Source organism: Acartia tonsa, chromosome 13 (assembly GCF_053477335.1).
Source record: "Acartia tonsa isolate MP-2025a chromosome 13, ASM5347733v1, whole genome shotgun sequence".
Classification (NCBI taxonomy): domain Eukaryota; kingdom Metazoa; phylum Arthropoda; class Copepoda; order Calanoida; family Acartiidae; genus Acartia; species Acartia tonsa.
In genome coordinates, this window is record NC_137272.1 from 40117604 (window position 1) to 40138323 (window position 20720).

The window sequence follows — 20720 nt, forward strand, 5'->3', positions numbered from 1 at the left end:
ACGAAATAATTAGCATGATAATATAAGGGGGGGGGGGGGGGGGTAATGCAACCATCTCGTAATCAGTGAGCAAATGGCACTTAGAATTCGAATTTCCATCTGAAGTTTTGCATGAGTAATCCTTGGTAGGTCTATTTTCCCTAAATCGAACAAAAAGGTGGAAAAGTAACGGCTAACGGCTGGCGGCTTAGCTGTTTTGCCATTTTTTTGGATATCTATAGTACAAATTAGTCAAGAAACCTATCTCCACATAATTCTTGTTTCCATTCCAAAACTCTATTAAACGGTTCTAGATGGTAGCTGTTGGTACTAGAAGTTTCAAAAATGGTTATTGCTATCATTTAACATGAATTAAACCAAAAATATGTTTTAAAAAGTTGATTCCTACGTAATTGATGATGGATTTACTCTGAAAATAGGCAAAAAACGGCTAAACGGCTGAGCCGCCAGCCATTACTTTTCCAACTTTTTGTTCGATTTAGGGAAAATAGGCCTATCAAGGATTACTCATGCAAAAGTTTAGATCGAAATTCGAATTCTAAGTGCCATTTGCTTACTGATTACGAGATGGTTGCATTACCCCCCCCCCCCCTTAAGATTTTACGTCAAAAAGCTTTCAAACAGTAAGAAGTGTGTATGCGTCATCCGATAGAATTATCTACATGTTATTGCTTTTCTAACAGATCTATAGTATAGATGTATATACAGATAACTATCTCCCAACCTTTTCCAATGAACTATTTCGTCTGCTAGCAAATTGTTTTCTGCTACTTGGCTGTTTTAATATTCCCGATACCATTGGTGGATTTTTAAAGACCCAATAAAGAGTCGTTATTTTATACTACAATTTTTGTTCACAGTATTCGTGCTTTCACTCAAAGTTGCTTGTTGAGCATCGAAACTCGCCATCTTATTTTTTAAATAGATTAAAATGAATAGGGGGGCCGGGGGGGGGGGGGGTATTAAGGTAGCCCGAAAGGGTTAGGGCATAAAATTCACAGGTATAGATCCCGCAGAGTTAGAACCCCCCTTTGGGGTTAGTCCTAGGGAAAAATACCACCGCCCCCTAATTTTTAATTTTTCTAATATTAGTGGGGAGGGGTTGTATTTTATCTCATTATTTTTTCTCTGTGTTGGCCTATGTGTTACTTAAAGTCCCTAGAACAGCAAGGAAAAATATTACATACATATAATATATGTTAAAAAAAACTTATTATACATATTTAGTGCTATATAACTAAAAATATGAAATATATTTTCTTTGTCTATCTGCCAGTTTCCTTCATTAAGATAGTATATAAAATGTGGAACTCGATTTTCTCTACTTCAAGACATTGATGTTAAAGGTTCGAAATTACGCTTTAATTTATTGAAAATTAAGAATACTTATGGTTGTTTATATTGTTTTGTACAATTTATCAAGTTGTAAATTGTATTTAAAAAATATACATTAAGAATACTATGAAAATCCTCAAAAATAATTATGCCAAAAATAAAACTTTTACGTGAATTTTTCGATAAATAAAATTTTAGAAAATAAAGTATTTTAATAAATTTGAATTAGGTTAGAACAATAAAAACAACTAAACCCTTTTATTATTTTTTTTATAATGCTTTCTTAGTTTCTTTAGTGAATTGACGTTATCTGAATTATTTTTAAAACAAGGATGACAACATCCATAAGTAGCGAAGCTAAAATATTATGAATGGATATCGGGAAAAAATTTACTATAGAGCAGTGTCATTCTGTATATCTTATCAAAACTTCGTGAAAATAAGTAGAATCTAACATTGATTAATCCCTGAAAATTTCTCTGTCTTGAAAAGGAATTGAGAAAATCACGAAAACTTGAAATCCTAGGAATCGATCTAGCACCCCAAATAACAGACAGATGGACAAATCAATGTATAGGTAAATGGGCATATGTCATAGAAATCTTCACTGAAAATTTCAGCCGTTCCCCCATAGCGATAAGGACTGATGGCCTGACGGAAAAAGTGAATTATAGAGTAGGTTCGCTACTAAAAACTCATCTGTATCATATAATTGATAACAGAAAATATAAATATTAAAACATTTGCGATAATTTTATGATTTGAAAAAATAACCTTGATTCAAGACCACTGAATGGTCATAGGACAAACGCAGGAGTCCCAAACGTCGGAGTGGACAAACGCAGGAGTCCCAAAGGTCGGAGTGGACAAACGCAGGAGTCCCAAACGTCGGAGTGGACAAACGCAGGAGTGGACACTTAACCAAACCTAACCTATTTTAAACCATACTTTAGGTTTTTAAAAATGCCTAACCCCTTCGAGTGCGGGGGGCTTATTTGTATATTCATATCTTAACCTAACCTAATCTGTATAGAAATACTTGCTTGAATTAATATTTTAACACTCCTTCGTTTGTCCACTCTGACGTTTGGGACTCCTGCGTTTGTCCTGGAACCCACTAAACATCCGCTCTTAAAACTACAGAGTAAAGGGGCAGGTATAAGGGATAAAAATGGTTGAAAAATGAATTTACATCCCCAATAATGATGAACAAAATTACCCTTTCTGTATATTAAAATCAATGGTACAAATGTTTGGACTCTTCAAGTTTGGAACCAACTAATTAAAATTGAAGTTTTTGAAACATTGAATAAGATAACATTGTCATATAGACCTTTGGGTACCAGTATAATTTTAAGTCTAATGTCCCCTTCCTCGCTAAAAAAGGGAAAAATTACAATAATTTTAATTGTTATTAGATATTGATGATTTCATGCCTTGTGACCAAATACCTGATGTATATACTATAAAGGTAAAGCCATAGATTTTAATAATTTCTTGCAGGGCTCGGCAGCCGCGCATCAATTGCCTGTAAGCCTAGGGAAATCAATCTTTTACAATATTATAAAATTCAGCTGAAAGGAAGATGATTAAAGACCCTCCACAGATTATGACGTCATACGATAGAATGCCAATGAGAGGCCAGTATACACTGTAATTGACCAATGGTAAAATTTATGCTTGTCATTCATTGGTTATTCTATCGTATGACGTCATAATCTGTGGAAGGACTTTAATAATCTTCAGCTGGAAGTCTAAACCTGACCCATATATGTTAATGTCTCTTTGAAAAAAAGTTTCATAGCATCCAAACTTGATGCTTAGTCGCGGGTGCCAAGCCCTGGAATTTAGATGTATGGATAGATTAATAAAAAGAGAGATAGGTGAATAGAAGAATTTAAGTTATTTGAATTGGACAAAAGATACACAACTGTTTTGTGATAGATAGATAAGTACATGATTGATTTCCCTCATAGTGAATATCCCTTCTCGTATTTATTCGAATCCGGTGGATAGGAACCGGTTCTCATCCATACGAAAAAAATATGTCTAGCACTGAATTATACCCAGCTTTCTACGAATATAAAAATCTACAATCATAAGATTAAAAACAGTTTTTTTAGCCGGTGCCTTTGAAAGCCTCTAGGGGCTATGCCCCAAGAGGTTTGATCAAACCAATTCTTTGTATTTTAGATTTAAAGGAAAATTAAAAAAAAAAATTAAGGGGGGGGGGGTAACCGACCCCACTATTTAAATTTTTTATTTTTTTTGGGGGGGGAGTATTTTTATCTTTTGGGGGTACCCACACCCAAGAAAATAGTTATAAACCTTCCGGGGACATATGAGAATTTACCCTGTTAAAAAGAACCCGATCGGTTCAGCGGTTAGCGAGATCCTTCGGTACAGACAAACAAACAGACAAACATCCTGTTACTTTAGTATAAGGATTTTTTTCAAAATATACACATTGAAAAAAAACCGCTAGTAAATGATTATAAAAAGATTAACATAGACTTGAAAGAAAAATAATATTGCCTGATTTATTTTCAGTTATGGAGATATTGGATTTCTGGCATCCTGACCCCAATAACAGGTAGATTACTTCAGCTATGCCATTTCCTTGGTAACCATATCGTATTTGAGATCATTGTGTAGATATGCAAGTCTAATTGTAAATGTTGACTTTATAGATTTAAGTATACATGTTATTATAGGACCTAAGCAGCCTGAATTCTACGGATACATTATATCCACTTCAAGAATTAAATCATAATCGACAACCGGCCCAGGGGCGTCCAAGCTTTTTTATTTGGGGGGGGGGGGTAAAATTTTTTAAGGGGGGGGGGGTAATCACCACTTTACCGGCCTATTGTTATACTTTTCTAATTTTAACATCTTAAAGAATAAGACAATGAACAATAAATTGATATACATCCCCAATGATTACAAATAAAAGAGCCCCACTGAAGATTATAATTATTCATTAAAACCTTTGACACTGCTAGTTTGGAACTAGCCATTCTAAATTTAATAAAAGTTTTTGAGCCAACGAATAATTACGTTCCTTGTCATTATTGTTATTAATGATCTTATGTTAATATAATGACAGCACTTCAGATCTACAATTTTAAATAGGTAAAATTGGTATAAAATAGTAATTAAAAACTTAATACTACACGTTTTTTAAACATACAAAAAACACTTGAAAAAGCAATTTACGGTAAATGAGTGTTAAATTAAACTTAATTACTTTCTTTATAGTAACTGTTAATGATTTTTAAAAGCGAACCTTTTCTATAATTAGGGTCGGTCCATACGTCTGTCCGTCCGCTTGTTTCGTTAATTTAAACAGGTTAGAATTGTCCTATCGATTTCAAACTTTGCATGATGATTCCTTTAACAGTTAGGTACGACTTTGAAAGCGCAGAACGTTACCAGAAAGTCGTCCATTTAAAACATGCTGATTTTTTACTTTTTTGACAACAAATTTTTGTATGTTGAAATTATCCAATTCATCCTATTACAACAAGGTATAGTGTAATAAGCGAAGCATCTCTATAATCAAGTCCTAAAAACGTAAGTATGTCCTTAAACAGTAACATGTATTTAATCAGTTTTGCAACAAATTTACTTATTTTTTTTATAGACATTTGCATTAATATTCAGTTGATTCGATTCTGACACTCAACAGGTGTTAATGTTCGTTTGTCCTTCCATTTCAGAGCCTCGCTTTTATGGATGTTGCCATCCTTGTTAACTTGTGAAGCAACTCTGCAATTCAGCTAGCCTGTCTACAAAATATCTCTAGCTCTATAAATTCATTAATGCCAAAAATAAATGTTCAAATAAAATACTATTTTCACCCGGGTTCTAAAGGGATAAGACAATAGCCGATCTATTGATGTACATATCCAATGATGATACACAAATAGATTGTCGTCATGAGTTATATCACAAATATTTTTTTTTAATGTAAAATTGAAATTGTCATATATTTGAAATTTCAATTTCCTTCTATTCCATTTCAAGTATCTAAATTTTCAATAAAAACTAACATGTAATGTAAGCATTTTATGTTCGTTTATATAACCTCTAATGGCTACACCTTATGAGACCTCTAGGGGCACTTGAGGGAAGGATATGAGGGGAGGGGTTAGACTGTCAACCTTCCTTTTTCATTTAAAAAGAAAAAGAAAAAACGGAGGGCTATTTTTTTAGGTGCGATTTTTCTTTGAAGGCTAAGGTTACCCTTCCCCAAAATAAGCATAAACCTTCTTTCCCCCTCCCCTCACATTCTGTTATTTTGCTATATTTTTTTTGATTCAGGTGTTATTGGAATAATTGGAAACCTCCTTAGTTTAGCTGTTCTCTGTAAAAGGTAATTTATAATGTAGCAGTTTCCCTTGCATCCCACATATGTACCATAAACACATTTTTTGTGTTTGTTCCTTATTTCAGGCTAGGATAGGTTAGGTACGGATTACAGTAGCTCGCAGGGATAGTAACCAGTGGGAATAGTGCCACACAGTGTTGGAGCACCCCACTCCCCCCCCCCCCCCCCTATCCCAAGTTTATTATTTTACATAATGGGAAGGGGAGGGAAAGGATTTCTAAAGTTCATTATGGGTTGAATACTTTCGTCCTTGTTATTTATATACATTATTCATATTCAATAATGTAACATTTTTAATTACTTGGTGTCTAATAACTTAAATTGCTTTCAGAAACTGCTAAAATCAAAAACTTTAATTAATTTCATAGATTTTTAAAAACTTGTCTGCAATTTATATTTTTAACTTTTCTATATAAAGAAAGAACAACTTCATAAAGGGTGATCAAAAAAATGCGGAACTTTTTAAAATTCAAATCGCGCTGCTTGTAATAATAGTTTAAAAATTTCATACATACCGTTAGAACTGCTATTAACTCTAGTTCTTGGAAATATAAAAACGATTTCTGTGCTACTTATAGTTAGGAAGCTATATGGTAAAATGTTACAACTGACTTAAAACTTGACTTGCGGGTAAATCATTAAAATTATCAAAGTATAGAATGTACAAAAAGAAATACATTCAGTTTAAAAATATAATCTGCGCGGCTTGTGTTAATGGTAGAAAAATCATAACATTAAACTTTTAAAAAAGATAAGAAGGTTTAAGCCTAACAAACAAAAATTAAAAAAAACAATAATCCTAATATAAAAGTAAGAGGATTTCTGTCTAATTGTGTAAAGAAAGATCTCTCAAACCGCTAGATCTAGGAAGGTGTATAACTATTTTAGGGGAAGGAAGGTTTGCTTATTTACTACTCTAGATCCCCCACATGGCAAAAAACAACCCCTACCCCTCTATTTTCAATTAAAAAGAAAATGGTGGGGGGGGGGGGCTTCAATGGTCGACAAACACTTTGTGTAAAATACTGTGTATCTATTATTAGATTATAAAACTTATTGTAACTTTGACCTTAACATAACATTTGATATTATAACAAATATATTGGCATATTACAATCGATTTCTGTAAAAATGAAAATAAATATAATCTAGATACATACTCTTTATATCAGCCAATAGAAAATAGTAGATGAACAATCCTTCCACATCATTAATTAGAAAGTGTACAGATTTAGCTACAAAAAGGCAGTTATTTTTTCATTTCGTTCGCATAAATAGTCTCATTTCTTGGTTAAATAATATCTTCTAAAAATGTCTTTCGCTCGTATTATTGGAATGAATCGTAAAAAAATAAGTAAAAACAAACAAAGGTGTTTGTCTTCTTGGAATTCGTTAATTGGGGCAGATTTACCCTCTACTATGTACTATGTACTTTTACTAGTGGCTTCACCCCTAGCATTTAGGGGCTTTGCCTCAAGAGGTTTGATCAAACCAATTTTTCGTATTTTATATTTAAAAGAAAAATTTTTTAAGGGGGGGGGGAGAATTTTTTTTGGGGGGGGTGGGGGGTTAGTCGACCCCACTATTTTAATTTTAGTTTTAAAAAGAATTTTTTTTTTTTGGGGGGGGTATTTTCTATTTTTTGGGGGGTTGGGGGTGTAATTAAAATAATTAAAATAGATGAACGAAATGCGCTTAAAATTTAATTTTTTTTTATGATGTAATTAAAGAGATGCTATGTCAGCTTGCCTTATCATCATAGGAATCAAAAGTTAATGAATAGAAGCCAGAGCATAAACCGCTTTAAATGGGATGTGATACTCTTACGACCACTATGGAATAACAAATAACCAACCATTTCATTGGAAGACTTTTGTCTATTCATAATAATGAAATGCTCCTGTTTAAGGGCCAAGGCATTCTTCATACGCTCATTATTAGTGATATGATGCAGTGAAAAAATTCTTAACGCCTTTATTTATGACGCGGCATTGAACCGAGACTCAAACTAATCAGTACAAGTGGATGCGGTCGTTACCTTATCGTGCTAGTAATCAGGAATATATAAAAATTATAGACTGGTTTAACTTTTTTTTTAGTGAGATGAGAAATATATTTACCCTGCTTCTTGGATGTCTATGTATTGCAGATCTAGGATTTATAACAAGGTATTTATCTATTAATTAGTATATCTATCTATCTATCTATTATTATATCTATCTATAGAAATATATTTACCCAGCTTCTTGGATGTCTATATATTGTAGATCTAGGATTTATAACAAGGTATTTATCTATCTATTAATTAGAATATCTATCTATCTATCTATTAGTACATCTATCTATAGAAATATATTTACCCTGCTACTTTGATGTCTATGTATTGCAGATCTAGGATTTATTGCAAGGTGTTTATCTATTAATTAGTATATCTATCTTTCTATCTATCTATCTATTTTTTAGTATATCTATCTATAGAAATATATTTACTCTGCTACTTGGATGTCTATGTATTACAAGGTATGAAACGTCCGCCCTTTTTATCTCAGTTTTTATAAGAGGTAGTGGGATAAAAATTTTGTGTAGCTCCCTATTTGAGACACAATAAAAACTGTCCCGAATTTGTATTAATTTTGAGGAACACGACTCCAGTTACGTCATATTTTTCTTTCCCGAAAAAGGGAAGGGGGGAAGAAAAAAGAGATGGGAGAAAAGGGGGTTTTCCCCATCTCTTTTGCAGAGATTTTTCCCCCCCCTTCCCTTTTTCGGGAAAGAAAAATATGACGTCACTGAAGTCGTGTTCCTCAAAATTAATACAAATTCGGGACAGTTTTTATTGTGTCCTATTTGACATATAATTTCCTACCATAGCATAGTCTAAGTCATATTTTGCTTTCACCTTCATTGGTAATGGTATTATATACTTATATTGACAAAGCCCAAATTGTGTTAAAATTGTTTAACAAATATTCCATGTGACGTAAAAAAATGAGAGATTATCCATCTCTTTTTAGGATTTTCTATCCCACTTCTCCTCTCATAATCCCTCATTTTATTACGCCACGTGGACCATTTTTGACACAATTTTAACACAATTTGGGCTTTGTCCTTATATTTAGGAAATACTGTTTTTCGTTTTATTTCAACTCTATTGCAGATAGCGTGTTATTTCGTGTGCTGATTATGAACAAAATTATTCTTATTTTTAAAAGCGAAGCTTTTCTATAATTATGGTCGGTCCGTACGTCCGTCCGTACGTCTGAGACAGATAGCTTTTATGTTAATTTAGGCATGTTAGAATTGTCCTATCGATTTCAAATTTTGCAAGGTGATTCCTTTAGTAGTTAGGTACGATTTAGAAAGCGCAGCAACTCTATAATCATTACCAAAATGTCCGTACGTCCATTTTAAACATGTTGACTATTTTACTTTTTTAACAACAAATTTTTATGTGATCTAATCCTCGGATTGATCTGATTTTGGTATATTGATACCTGGGACAACAAAGAATAATATAATAAGCGAAGCAACTCTATAATCAAGTCCTAAAAATGTAAGTATGTCCATAAACATTATCCTGTATCAAGCAGTTTTTCAACAAATTTACTTACAATTTTGCTTTGACTCTTATACATTTATATTATGATTATTCATTTCTGACACTATACAAGTGTTAATGTCCGTTTGTCCTACCGTTTTAGTGCTTCGCTTTTATGGATGTTGTCATCCTTGTTTTTTATACATAATACATATGTTCTATTTCTAAAAGATATTAGCAGGATATTAGATTTTCCCTAAAATTAATTAAAAAGTCTAATTAAATCTATTTTATCTATTTTCCTTAAAATCTTTTTTATTAGATTTGAAAATAACAATAAATTTTTAGTATTGTAGCTTCTTAAAAATTACTACTAGCGGCTTCGCCCCTAGCCTCTAGGGGCTTTGCCCCAAGAGGTGATAAAAAAAATTTAACTGAAATACGCAAAAGGACCAAGAAAATCCCCTACAAAAAAAAAATGGGGGGAGATTTTTTGTTTTTTGGGGGGTTGGGGGTATTCCACCCCCCCAAGAAAATAGCCTAAAAACACCACAGGACCAGAAGATATATTCCCTGAAGAGTAGAATCCGATCAGTTCAGTGGTTACCGAGATCTTAAGGGACGGACGGATGGACAGACAGACAGACGGACAGACAGACAGACATCGTTCTACTTTGTATTATAGATAATATATTGATAATAAGTATATTATATAGTAGATCATGCTATTTTTGTGCTTCATATGAAATAGCTAATTGATCTACATCCCCAATGATGATACACAAAATTACCCCTTTTGTAGATTCAAATTAGTGGTTAAAAAATTTGAACACTCAACGTAATGAACCAACCAATCAAATTCACTAAAGTCACCAAAGTTGTTGAGCGAACTAATAAGAAAACGATACTTAAAACTTTGGGAACTAGTTTTAAGAACCACCCATTGTCCCCATTGTCTGGAAATTTTCTTTTCTAATCACTTTAATTTAAAGTTAATAGAGCTAATCACAAACGGTTTATTAGGGACCCTTTAAAAATAAGGGTATCTTAAGCTTTACTTTAGTTTGGGGGAGATAGGCTACCCTTAAATTTAGTAATGTCAAGCTTAAGTAGAGATTTTGATAGGCATACTTTAGCCTTACATAAACCTCTCATAAACAAGTGTACATAAGCCTGTACTAAACCTTCTTTATTACATCAACTTGCAATAAAAAATAGGAATATTTTAAAATCTTTCTTAACTTATCCTTTATGTATTTGTTTATGTAAAATAACGTGGATTTAAAAAAAAAGTATTTCATAAATAAATTACAGTTCTCTTTGCATTATTTGTAAGAATAGAATTGTAGCAAATGAACTCTTTGTATGATTAAAAGTTCATAAAGGCAAAGAGAAAAAAGTAAAAGAGGGGAATCAAGGGAATTTAAGAATGGACAAAATCAGTAGGCCTGGCCATTTTTGCTGTGCTAAACCATATTGTTGTTGCACCTCTTTCCAAACTAAAAGAATTTAAAGAAGATTAATTAACTTTTGTTATAAAATTTTGATATTAAATTGTTAAAAAAATATTTTAAACCTTTTTCTACTAATATCGTGGATTTTTATTAGCAAAGTTACTATATAATATGAATTTATGTCTGTCCATCTGAAACATTTAGGGGAAATTTAATATTTGAGAAAGCCATTTTGGTTCAATTGCTTTTAATAGAAAAGGTTCTGATTGATTTGAAAACAATTTATTTTATCTTTTATCTTCATTTTAATTTCAACATTAAATGAAAATATGCTTAAAAATGATATTGGAAAAGATGTTGTCTTAACTCTTATTAGTTTTCCTCATGACATTATAAGGCTGCACCACCAATGTATTTTTCCCCTCTCTCTTTTACTTTACTTACTGCTTCTCTTTTCCCCCCAATTGTTTATATCTACCCTTTTCAACCGATTCCCCCCAATAAGTGTACCTTAATTTTGTGTTAACACTCACTAGGCCAATCCTCCCCCCACCTCCCCCCCCTTAGTGTTCTTCATTTTGGGTTTAAAAGTTATCATGATTGAGGCTGTACATTTGTATCTTACGTTTTTTTTCCTTTTTTCCCATTAATCTTAATCTAGTTTTTGCTACTTTAAAGATAGCATTTTATTTCTTTTCTCCCTTAATCTTGTTTTTAATACTTTAAAGATAACATTTGTTTAGCTGATTTATAAAAACTCTTCCTATCTTTTCTGTAAAACATAGGATACCCTAAGAAAAAATAAGGCTTTCCTTATTTTATTTAAATAATAATGAATGAAATTCTTTCTTAACTAGACAATTTGATACATTTTTTTAACAAAACATATTGTAGATTAAATTTAACTTTACTACAACAGAAAAAAATTAACAATCTATTTGCATGAATTTGTCTATTGGATGTACTCTTTGCATTTTTCCTTTCTTATTAGAGGAGAGTTGCTAAACAAGAATGACAACATCAATAAAAGCGAAGCTCTAAATTTGTAAACAATTATAATGTAAAATTGATTAAATGCAGGATAATGACATACACACATTTTTTAGGAATCATTATTTCAAATATAAGATCAAGATGAATAGGATAACTAAATAATTAAAGTTTTTATAAAAAAAGTTTTAAAAATCAGTATGTTTAAAATGAACATGTGGGCATTTGGATAATGATTATGGAATTGCTAAATCGTATCTAACTATTACAGGAAACATTATTTGAAATTGATAGGATAATTCTTATATGCCTAAATTAATAATATGAGCTATCAGATACAGATGGACGGACTTACCCTTATTATAGAAAAGCTTCGCTTTTAAAAAGAGATGTACAAAGTTGCATTCTCTCAATTAAATTTGTTATGTAATTACATTTATGTTCCCAATCTTATTAGTATTGTTATTTTTAAAATTTTAGATTTTAGGAACCTGCCTTAATTGAATAGATATAGGACATTTAGATACACATTTTCTAATGCAGCCAATAGGAAAACAATGTAGCAATAATTCGGCCATATTATTGGTTAAAAATTGTGCAGATTTTTGTACAAAAGTGAGGACGTCAAAATATGTGGGGAAGGGGGGGGGAGGGATGGTTGTTTATCTTCCTAAAAATGCTTTGAAAAAAAATTTTTTTTATTACCCTCACAATAAAATCTTTACCAACATTTGATGAAGGGGTAAATAATTTTTAGTAGTGAAGCTACTCTTTAGATCCAAATGTTTGTCTATCGGTCAGTTTGTCCTTCAAAGACAAAAATGTAGAGAATATGATTATCTCATCTCCTATTCAAGATATACAGCAGTAACTTTTTGTCAACACTCTCATATTAAGAAGTATAATTATCTATTAACCCTTACAGATCAGGGGGGGGGGGTCATATTGACCCCCCCCCCCTCTATTTTTTTCAATGTCATTTTTTTGTAGGTAAGATAGAGAGTTGTGACTTCATGACTTTTTAAGTTTAGTAATTATATGTCGGCAAGAGTTGATCTTATAAGGATATCTAGTCTGTGTCGGTCATGGCGTCCGGTCAAAGTCGGTTAGGTGGCACCAAAGAAGGTGTATTTACTTTTATTTTTATAGCTAGCCGGTGCCTTTAGTAAGTAGTAGATGTAAATTTTTCCATAGAATTCAGATATGCAATCGGTTTTTTTGTAGACCTCCTATTTTTAAAGTAATGTAAGTTTTTTTTTTTTAAATTAAGTCGATTTTAAGGTACTAAAATGCAACAAAAAAAAGAAAGAAAATGGCCATTATGAACAAAAATGGTAAAATCTTTAATTTGACACCTTACTTTTTAAATTCTGTCAGGTAATTATTGAAAAAATCGATTTTTTTAAACCCACAAGAATAAAAACTTTGAACTTAATTTTATCATTACCCAGGCATAAGAAATAGGCGTTATATATACTGTTAGAATGAGAAAAATATTACAAATCCATTCTAAGCAAAATTGAAATAAAAAGTTTACACTATAGTATATAAACTACAATAAAAGGAATTATATAAAAATATTATGTTATATTATACAGGCAACTATCTTATTTCTTATTTTGAGAATAAAAATGGGAAGGGGGTAAAGAGGGGATGAAGAAAGTGTTGCTTGTACAAAATAATATATTAGGCCATTTTATATTTTTTTACTTTTTTTCAATTTTGCTTATAATGGATTCGTAATATTTTTCTGATTCTAAAGGTATATATGAACCCATATTTTTTATACCTGTGTAATGATAAAATTAAGTTCAAAGTTTTTATTCTCGTGGGTTTAAAAAAATCAATTTTTTCAATAATTACCTGACAAAATTCAAAAAGTAAGGTGTCAAATTAAAGATCTTACTATTTTTGTTCATAATGCCCATTTTTTCCTTTTATTTGTTGCGTTTTGGTATCTTAAGATCAACTTAATTTTAAAAAAACAAACTTAATTATTTTAAAAATTGCATAACTGAATTCTATGAAAAATTTTACATCTACTACTTAATAAAAGCACCGGCTTATATAAAAATGTATAATTACTAAACTTAAAAAGTCATGATGTAATGAAGGCAAGTGACATTGAAAAAACTAGAGGGGGGCGGCTAATTTAGCCCCCCCAATCTGTAAGGGTTAATTTCTTATTGCTCTAAGGGAAACATCCATGGTAATTGGAGTGCTTTTTAGCAGGTTTTTGGCTATAGGACTACTTCCTAGAGTATTTAAAGCTAAAGAATCAGGAAAAAATATATCATCTAAAAATTTTGTTGCCCAAATTATTGAATTTAAACAAATACGTCTAAATAATCAAAAGCATTTCAGAAATTTATATCATCTAAACATTTTGTTGCTGAAATTATCAAAATGAAACTTATACAGTTACAAATAAACAAAAGGGTTTGTCTTACACCTCTATATGTATGACAGAATTTGGTGCCAGATAGACCATCTAGATCTTATATATCTATTCATTGGATGTCAAAGCTCCCCACCTCTACCTGCTTTCTTTTGAATTAAGAACCCTTAGGCATCGCTAACTTTAATGTAAGCCTACCTTAAAGTTGTACTAAAAAAGCTTACATAAATTTGAAAGTAACCTTTATCGAAGCAAAATTGTAAGTAAATTTGTTGAAAAACTGCTTGATACAGAATAATGTTTATGGACATACTTACATTTTAAGGACTTGATAGAGTTGCTTTGCTTATAATATTGTTCTTTGTTGTCCCAGGAATCAATATACCAAAAAGCAGATCAAAGGGATAATTAGATCACATAAAAAATTGTTGTTAAAAAAGTAGAAAAATCAACATGTTTAAAATGGACGTACGGACATTCTGGTGATGATTATAGAGTTGCTATGCTTTCTAAATCGTACCTAACTACTACAGGAATCATCATGCAAAGTTTGAAATCAATAGGACAATTCTAACATGCCTAAATTAACAAATAAAAGCTATCTATCTTGGACGGACCGACCCTAATTATAGAAAAGCCTCGCTTTTAAAAATCATCCTGTACAAAACATTTTGAAGCAATTCATATAAATCTAATATCTTTAGAGGGGTAGCCAAAAGATATGGTGTATGTCTGTCTGTGTGTGTAGGACTGGACTAAGAACTACGCATGAAAACAGTTTTTAGTATCTTTAAAAGTTTTTTAAAGCAAGAATAAGTTTCCTTTTTTTTAAATATAACTAATGGCATATAAGAAGCTTCCATGAAAAGAAACCTATTCATTCCAGAAGCTAGCAAGATATTTTAAACATCCTTGATTATATCTCTTTTTTTATGACCATTGTATTTACCTTCACTTTTACTTTATTTCTAAAATAGCAGCTACGCCCCTAGAGGCCTCTAGTGGCACTTTAGATGTTTTTATTTGTTAAAGTCTCTACATTACTTCTTTATTTTACGATAATTCTCTTTATGTTACAATGAAGTCTCCCATATATTTTAAATATTTCGATTTTTTGTCATTTCTCTTGGGAGGTTGGTTGTACCCTCTCCCAAAATAGTCATAAACCTTCCCAGAAACCATTAGAATCTACATATTAAGGAGAACCCGATCGGTTCAGCATTTAGCGAGATCCTTTGGTACAGACACACAGACAGACACACAGACAAACAAACATCCTGCTACTTTAGTATACGGATTTTAGCGCATCTGAAGGAACACAAATGAATATATCAATCAGTTAAATGTAGATGAAATCAGGGATCTAAAGGGATAAGACAATAGTAGATAAATTGATACCCCGCCCAAATTGAATTTTGGGATGCCTAGGCAAAATTTTTGAATTTTGATCTACCTCCCCCCCATATAAAAAAGGCTTGGACGTCCTTGTACTGTACAATTAGTGGTTGAAACGGCTGGATATTAAGATTAATGAACATACCAATTAAATTTCGAAAAAAAGTCCCAAAAGTTATTAAGCTATTGAATAAGAAAACGTTATAATACAAATTTGGGGACTAATGTAATATTTTAGAAAGCCCAATGATCCCTCCCTCCCTGGATTGAATGAGAATTTGTACTTGCTTTCTACCTGACTTAACTAGATAAGATACCTTTTATATGTTAAGTATACCTAAGTAATTTTATGTAACCCTAATTAAATAATTAAAAAATAAAATTAAAAAATATGAAAGATAAGTCTTAATTAGAGTAAAGTTTTTTTCGTCTACATAAATAGAAAAAAAGAAACATTATAAATAACTAAAAGTGTACTCATTGTAATAAAATTTGAATTATAGCTCTTTAAATGTAGAATCAAATAATTACATCTATTTTGTTGTTCATTCATTTTAACGAAAAAAAATAATTTGCAAATGTTTAGCACACCTGCCCATTTCCAATATTTGAATATGATTTGTGTTTTTTATATATATTGGGGAGGTTAATTTACCATATTTTCTACTAAAAAAATCACCCTATAAAAAATATTTTGAAGTAACCATTCTTTATAATTATGAAAATAAAAAAATATCTTTAAAGAGGCCTTAGATGGTTAATTGCTATTATGTATAACACAGATAGGATGTATGTGGCAGAATTTACAAGGAATCGTGCTCAAAAACTTAAAAAAGATAGAAATATTTTTTTAAAATCTTTAGTTAGAAAAACAATTGGCTGTTTTAAGACATAACCAAAAAGGTACTCGTGTATCAAACCTGATTTTTCTTGACCTAACTTAATGTAACTAAGAACAAAATAGGAACCCCTAGTAAACTTCATAAGGTACCTTAAAGCTTCCCTAAGTCTTACTTAACATTACTACATTTAGGAATACTTAACAATAACTTAGAAACTTCATAGGGATACTTAACTAAAAGCTTACATAAGCCTGACATAAGAAAATACCATTAGGAACACTTATCTTCGTTCGTGATTCTCACTAATGATAGTTATTTATCGCCTCGTATTTTAAACAGACATAAAAATATAAGATTAAAAAATCTTAATTTATAGAATTAATCTTATGACTGTACATTTTTTTTATCCGTAGAAAACTGGATATGATACGATGCTATACATAATTTTTCAGTATATCTAAGCGATACTGGAAAACACAAGGTGTTTTATGTTTTAAAACCTTTTAGCAGTTCAGCTACTTTCAGTTCTTTTTAGACATACTATCTTACATTACAATTTAAATTTTTTTCAATATTTAATTGTTCTTTTTTGTTAATTACTAAGCTACTTATTTAATTTATTTATTTAATTACTTATTTTGTAGTATTGTTTTGTTATTTTCTTTCTTGAAAGACTCATTTTACAATGTATTAGGAATATACAATAATAAGTTACATATATTTTTTTATTTCAATAAAATTTTATCATTCATATTAATTAAAGAAATCTTTTAAAAACAAACAGTAGAATCCATTTTAAAATTTTCCTTTTTTAAACCTAAAATATTACGAAAAATCCATTTCATTGCTTTTAATAGGGATTTATTTATGTAAAAAATCTTTTGAAAGTTTGTTAATTAAGAATGAAAAAGAAAATAGTTATTTAATTGGGTATCAATTAAATTTCATTGTTTTTTAGAAAAGTTAAAAAAGTTATTTTTAGTTTTAATTGCTCTTTTTGTCAAAAGATAATTTTAAGATATTTATATCAATATATCTTACTATACCTATATAAATTTATCTATCAATTTGTCTGTCTATCTAATTGTCTATCTATATAAATGTCTATCTATCTATATAACTATTTCTCTGAATGTCTATCTATTCATTTATTGAACTATATATCTATCTATCCATCTATCTATCTATCTATCTATCTATCTATCTATCTATCTATCTATCTATCTAGTAACATCCTACTGGTGCCCTTTTCTTTGGACTACAAGGACGCCTTGCCCCAAGAAGTGAGGACTGTTGGAGAAATTGGAGCTCACATAAGTAACAAATTTTAGCAGGACTCGGCAGTCGCCTGTAAACCTCAGGGAAATTAGCCTTTTACAATTTTAAAATCAGCTGGAAGTATAAACCTGACCCAAATATACAATCCCTCTATAACCATAAAAATTTTTTAAGCACCCAAACGGGTGTTTTTGAGGCTTAGACGCGGCTGTCGAGCCCTGAATTTTAATTTTACTATAAAACGAGAATGAATACAATCATACCACGCATAGATGAAAAAAAATACATTTTCCTTACTTATCAAATAGAAAAAACTTTTATTATATATAAATAAGTACCCAAGTTCTTAGAGCCATCGAATAGGATAACGTGGTTATTAAACTTTGATCCTTTTATACAATATTGATTCGATTATCCAAACTTTTCAACCAATGACCAATAACTTTTCATTTGCCGAAGGGGTAATATTGTTTACCACCACTGGGAATGTATTTAGATTTATTGTTCATTGTCTTATCCCTTAAACATTTAAATTACAAGAAGATGATTAAAGCCCCTCCACAGATTATGACGTCATACGATAGAATAGCCAATGAGAGACCAGTAAACACTGTATTTGACCAATGGTAAAATTTATGCTGGCCTCTCATAGGTTATTCGCTCGTTTAACGCCATAATCTGTGGAGGGACTTTAATCATCTTCCAATCACAATATTTTTTCTGCTTTTTAGGCGTAGCATTGAGCATATTTTTGACGGTCAGCATAACCGCGGAAAGACATTCAGCTGTTTGTGATCCGACAAGATATAATGCCAGAATTGTAGAAAGGTAAAATTGTGTGCGTGTGTGTGTATGTGTGATGAGTCATTGTGTGTCTGTCTGTACTGAAAGATCTCGCTAACTGCTGAACCGATATTATTCAAGGGTCTGGGAAGGATTATAGCTATTTTGGGGGAAAGTAGAACCAAACTTTCTTAGGAGGAATCGCTCTCCAAGTTTTTACTAAAATTTAAAATTTGGGATGATGGTCGACTTTACCTTCCACCTCAATTGCCCTAAGGCCTCTAGGGGCGTAGTCGGTAGTTAGAAACTTTATATAACTGAATTTTTGCCTGTGTAATATCCGTCTGTAGCGAAGGATCTCGCCTAACGTTGAACCGATATGGTTCTTCTTCTTTACAATAAATCTGATTAAAGGTCCAGAGAAGGTTTATAGAGGGAGGGTTACTTCACTTTTCCAAGATAAATCACCCCTAAAAAATGATATTACAATGACAAACAGTTGGACATACAGAGTGGCTGCGCTACTAAAAATCTTATTTTTTTTAGGGGAAACGTTGGTTTGTTGTGCATCTATCTAACTCCATCTCTTATTGGCGCAGGAAATTTTATTTTCTTCAAACTTTCAGGAAACAGCGTAAAGCGCCTCCAATATAAATGTCGGCATACAATTAAATGACCAATGATAGGCCAGTATACATTGTAATTGACCAATGGTAAAATTCATACCGGCCTCTCATTGGTCATTTTATTGTTTGACGTTTTTTTGGTGGTACTTTACGCTGTTTCAACTCTTAAGAAGTTTTAAAATTATCCTCTAAATTTAAAACTAGGCGAAGTACTTTAAAATAGCAAATGACTCCCAACATCCAACTCTTTGATTGCACGACCTTTTTCTGGAATTCATAACTGTGCTTGGTAATGAGTAGCGCCTGTTTTGGGCCAGGGTATTCCTCCTAATCTACATATTATTTTCACGAATCCAACATAGCAACAGTAGAAACCAATTTTAAAGTCTTTAGTTATGACTCAGTGTTGGGCCGAGATGCGAACCCATAACTTCTGCGACGACAAACGGATGCTCTACTCTTTTAAGCTACAATTCTCTTATTTTCTTTCAGTAAAATTACAAAAATAATTCAAATATTTTTGCTTTTAATTAAGAATAAAGTTTAGTTCTAATTAGGAAATAATGTAACGTCGTAAAAAAATCTTTTTATTTTGTACTATAATGTATAGTGTCATCAAAAATCCTCTTTGCTTAGTAATTTAATGTCATCAACTTATATGATAAAAAGATAATATAGAAATTAAATATGCTGATTCCGTTATTATTGTAGCTACTCTACGCGACTGTGACACAGCACGTAGTAAATATGCTTTTTATATCGGCTAGGTGATCAGTTCGAATATCGGCCCAGTGCATAAAAAGACGTTAAAATTGTCCCTTCAGTAGCGTCAGTTGCAATGTTGATAACTAAAGTAGGGGCGTATCCCCAAACCATGTATGATTAGGACTTCCAGAAAAAGCTCGTGCAATCAAAGAATGGTAGTTACTCATATTTTATGGTCACAATTTAGATAGTCTAATTGCTGTGCTTCTTATGTACATAAAGTTTTTTTTTCATTCTAATGATTATTTATGGTTTTCCTTATAATCAGGGGCTGTCATTCAGAAAATTAATTCCATTTGAAATTGATGAAAATTTAGTTATTTGAGTTACGCCAGTTGGCGTGAAACTTGTTTTGTGCTGTAATAAAGGGAAGTGGATAAGAAGAGGGGGAAAAGAAGGAAGGGGGTTAAGGGAAATTGTCACTAAGAATTGATTTTCAGAATCCTGGTACCTTGTCCAATCGTGCTTATGATTATATTGATGTCTCAACAATTTTGTAGGAAGTACTTATCACAAGTTATTATTACTTCTTTTAATTGTATCTTTAGGATAAAGGTCAATAAGAGCACAAAATTAAAATACTAAGTTATCTAATTAAAACACAACGGCCACAGGATTCACTTTAAGTTTCTTGGAGACTCGGCTTGAGTTTTTAGACCTGCAGGATCTTACCTGGAACCTAATATTGACTTTAACAGTTAGATCCTAATTTTCTATAACAGTATAGGAAATTTTTATATCCAAGCAATTTTTCATCCTTTGTTCCTGGATAAGCTGGCAAGGTTTGTTGGACTTTTTGTGGCCGCCAGGATGAAAAAAATGAAAGCAATTTCAGCTGTGTATGATTATGAAACTGTCAAACGGCAATTGAATTGAATTATATGTTGTGTAAGTTTGAAGAAAAATAGAATTATTTGTGCAGT

The 20720-nt window shown here is 31.4% G+C and overlaps 1 protein-coding gene across 1 annotated transcript in view; it reads left to right on the plus strand.

Moving 5' to 3' along the window:
- LOC145335305 (uncharacterized) overlaps positions 1-20720 on the plus strand; it is a 37641-nt gene that overhangs the window by 2636 nt on the left and 14285 nt on the right. The window contains exons 2-8 of the mRNA XM_080181041.1: positions 2754-2806; positions 3886-3928; positions 5662-5713; positions 7828-7896; positions 17574-17662; positions 18355-18451; positions 18953-19040. Coding sequence (XP_080037167.1) covers positions 2754-2806; positions 3886-3928; positions 5662-5713; positions 7828-7896; positions 17574-17662; positions 18355-18451; positions 18953-19040 — 491 coding nt within the window. The remainder of the gene's footprint in view (positions 1-2753; positions 2807-3885; positions 3929-5661; positions 5714-7827; positions 7897-17573; positions 17663-18354; positions 18452-18952; positions 19041-20720) is intronic.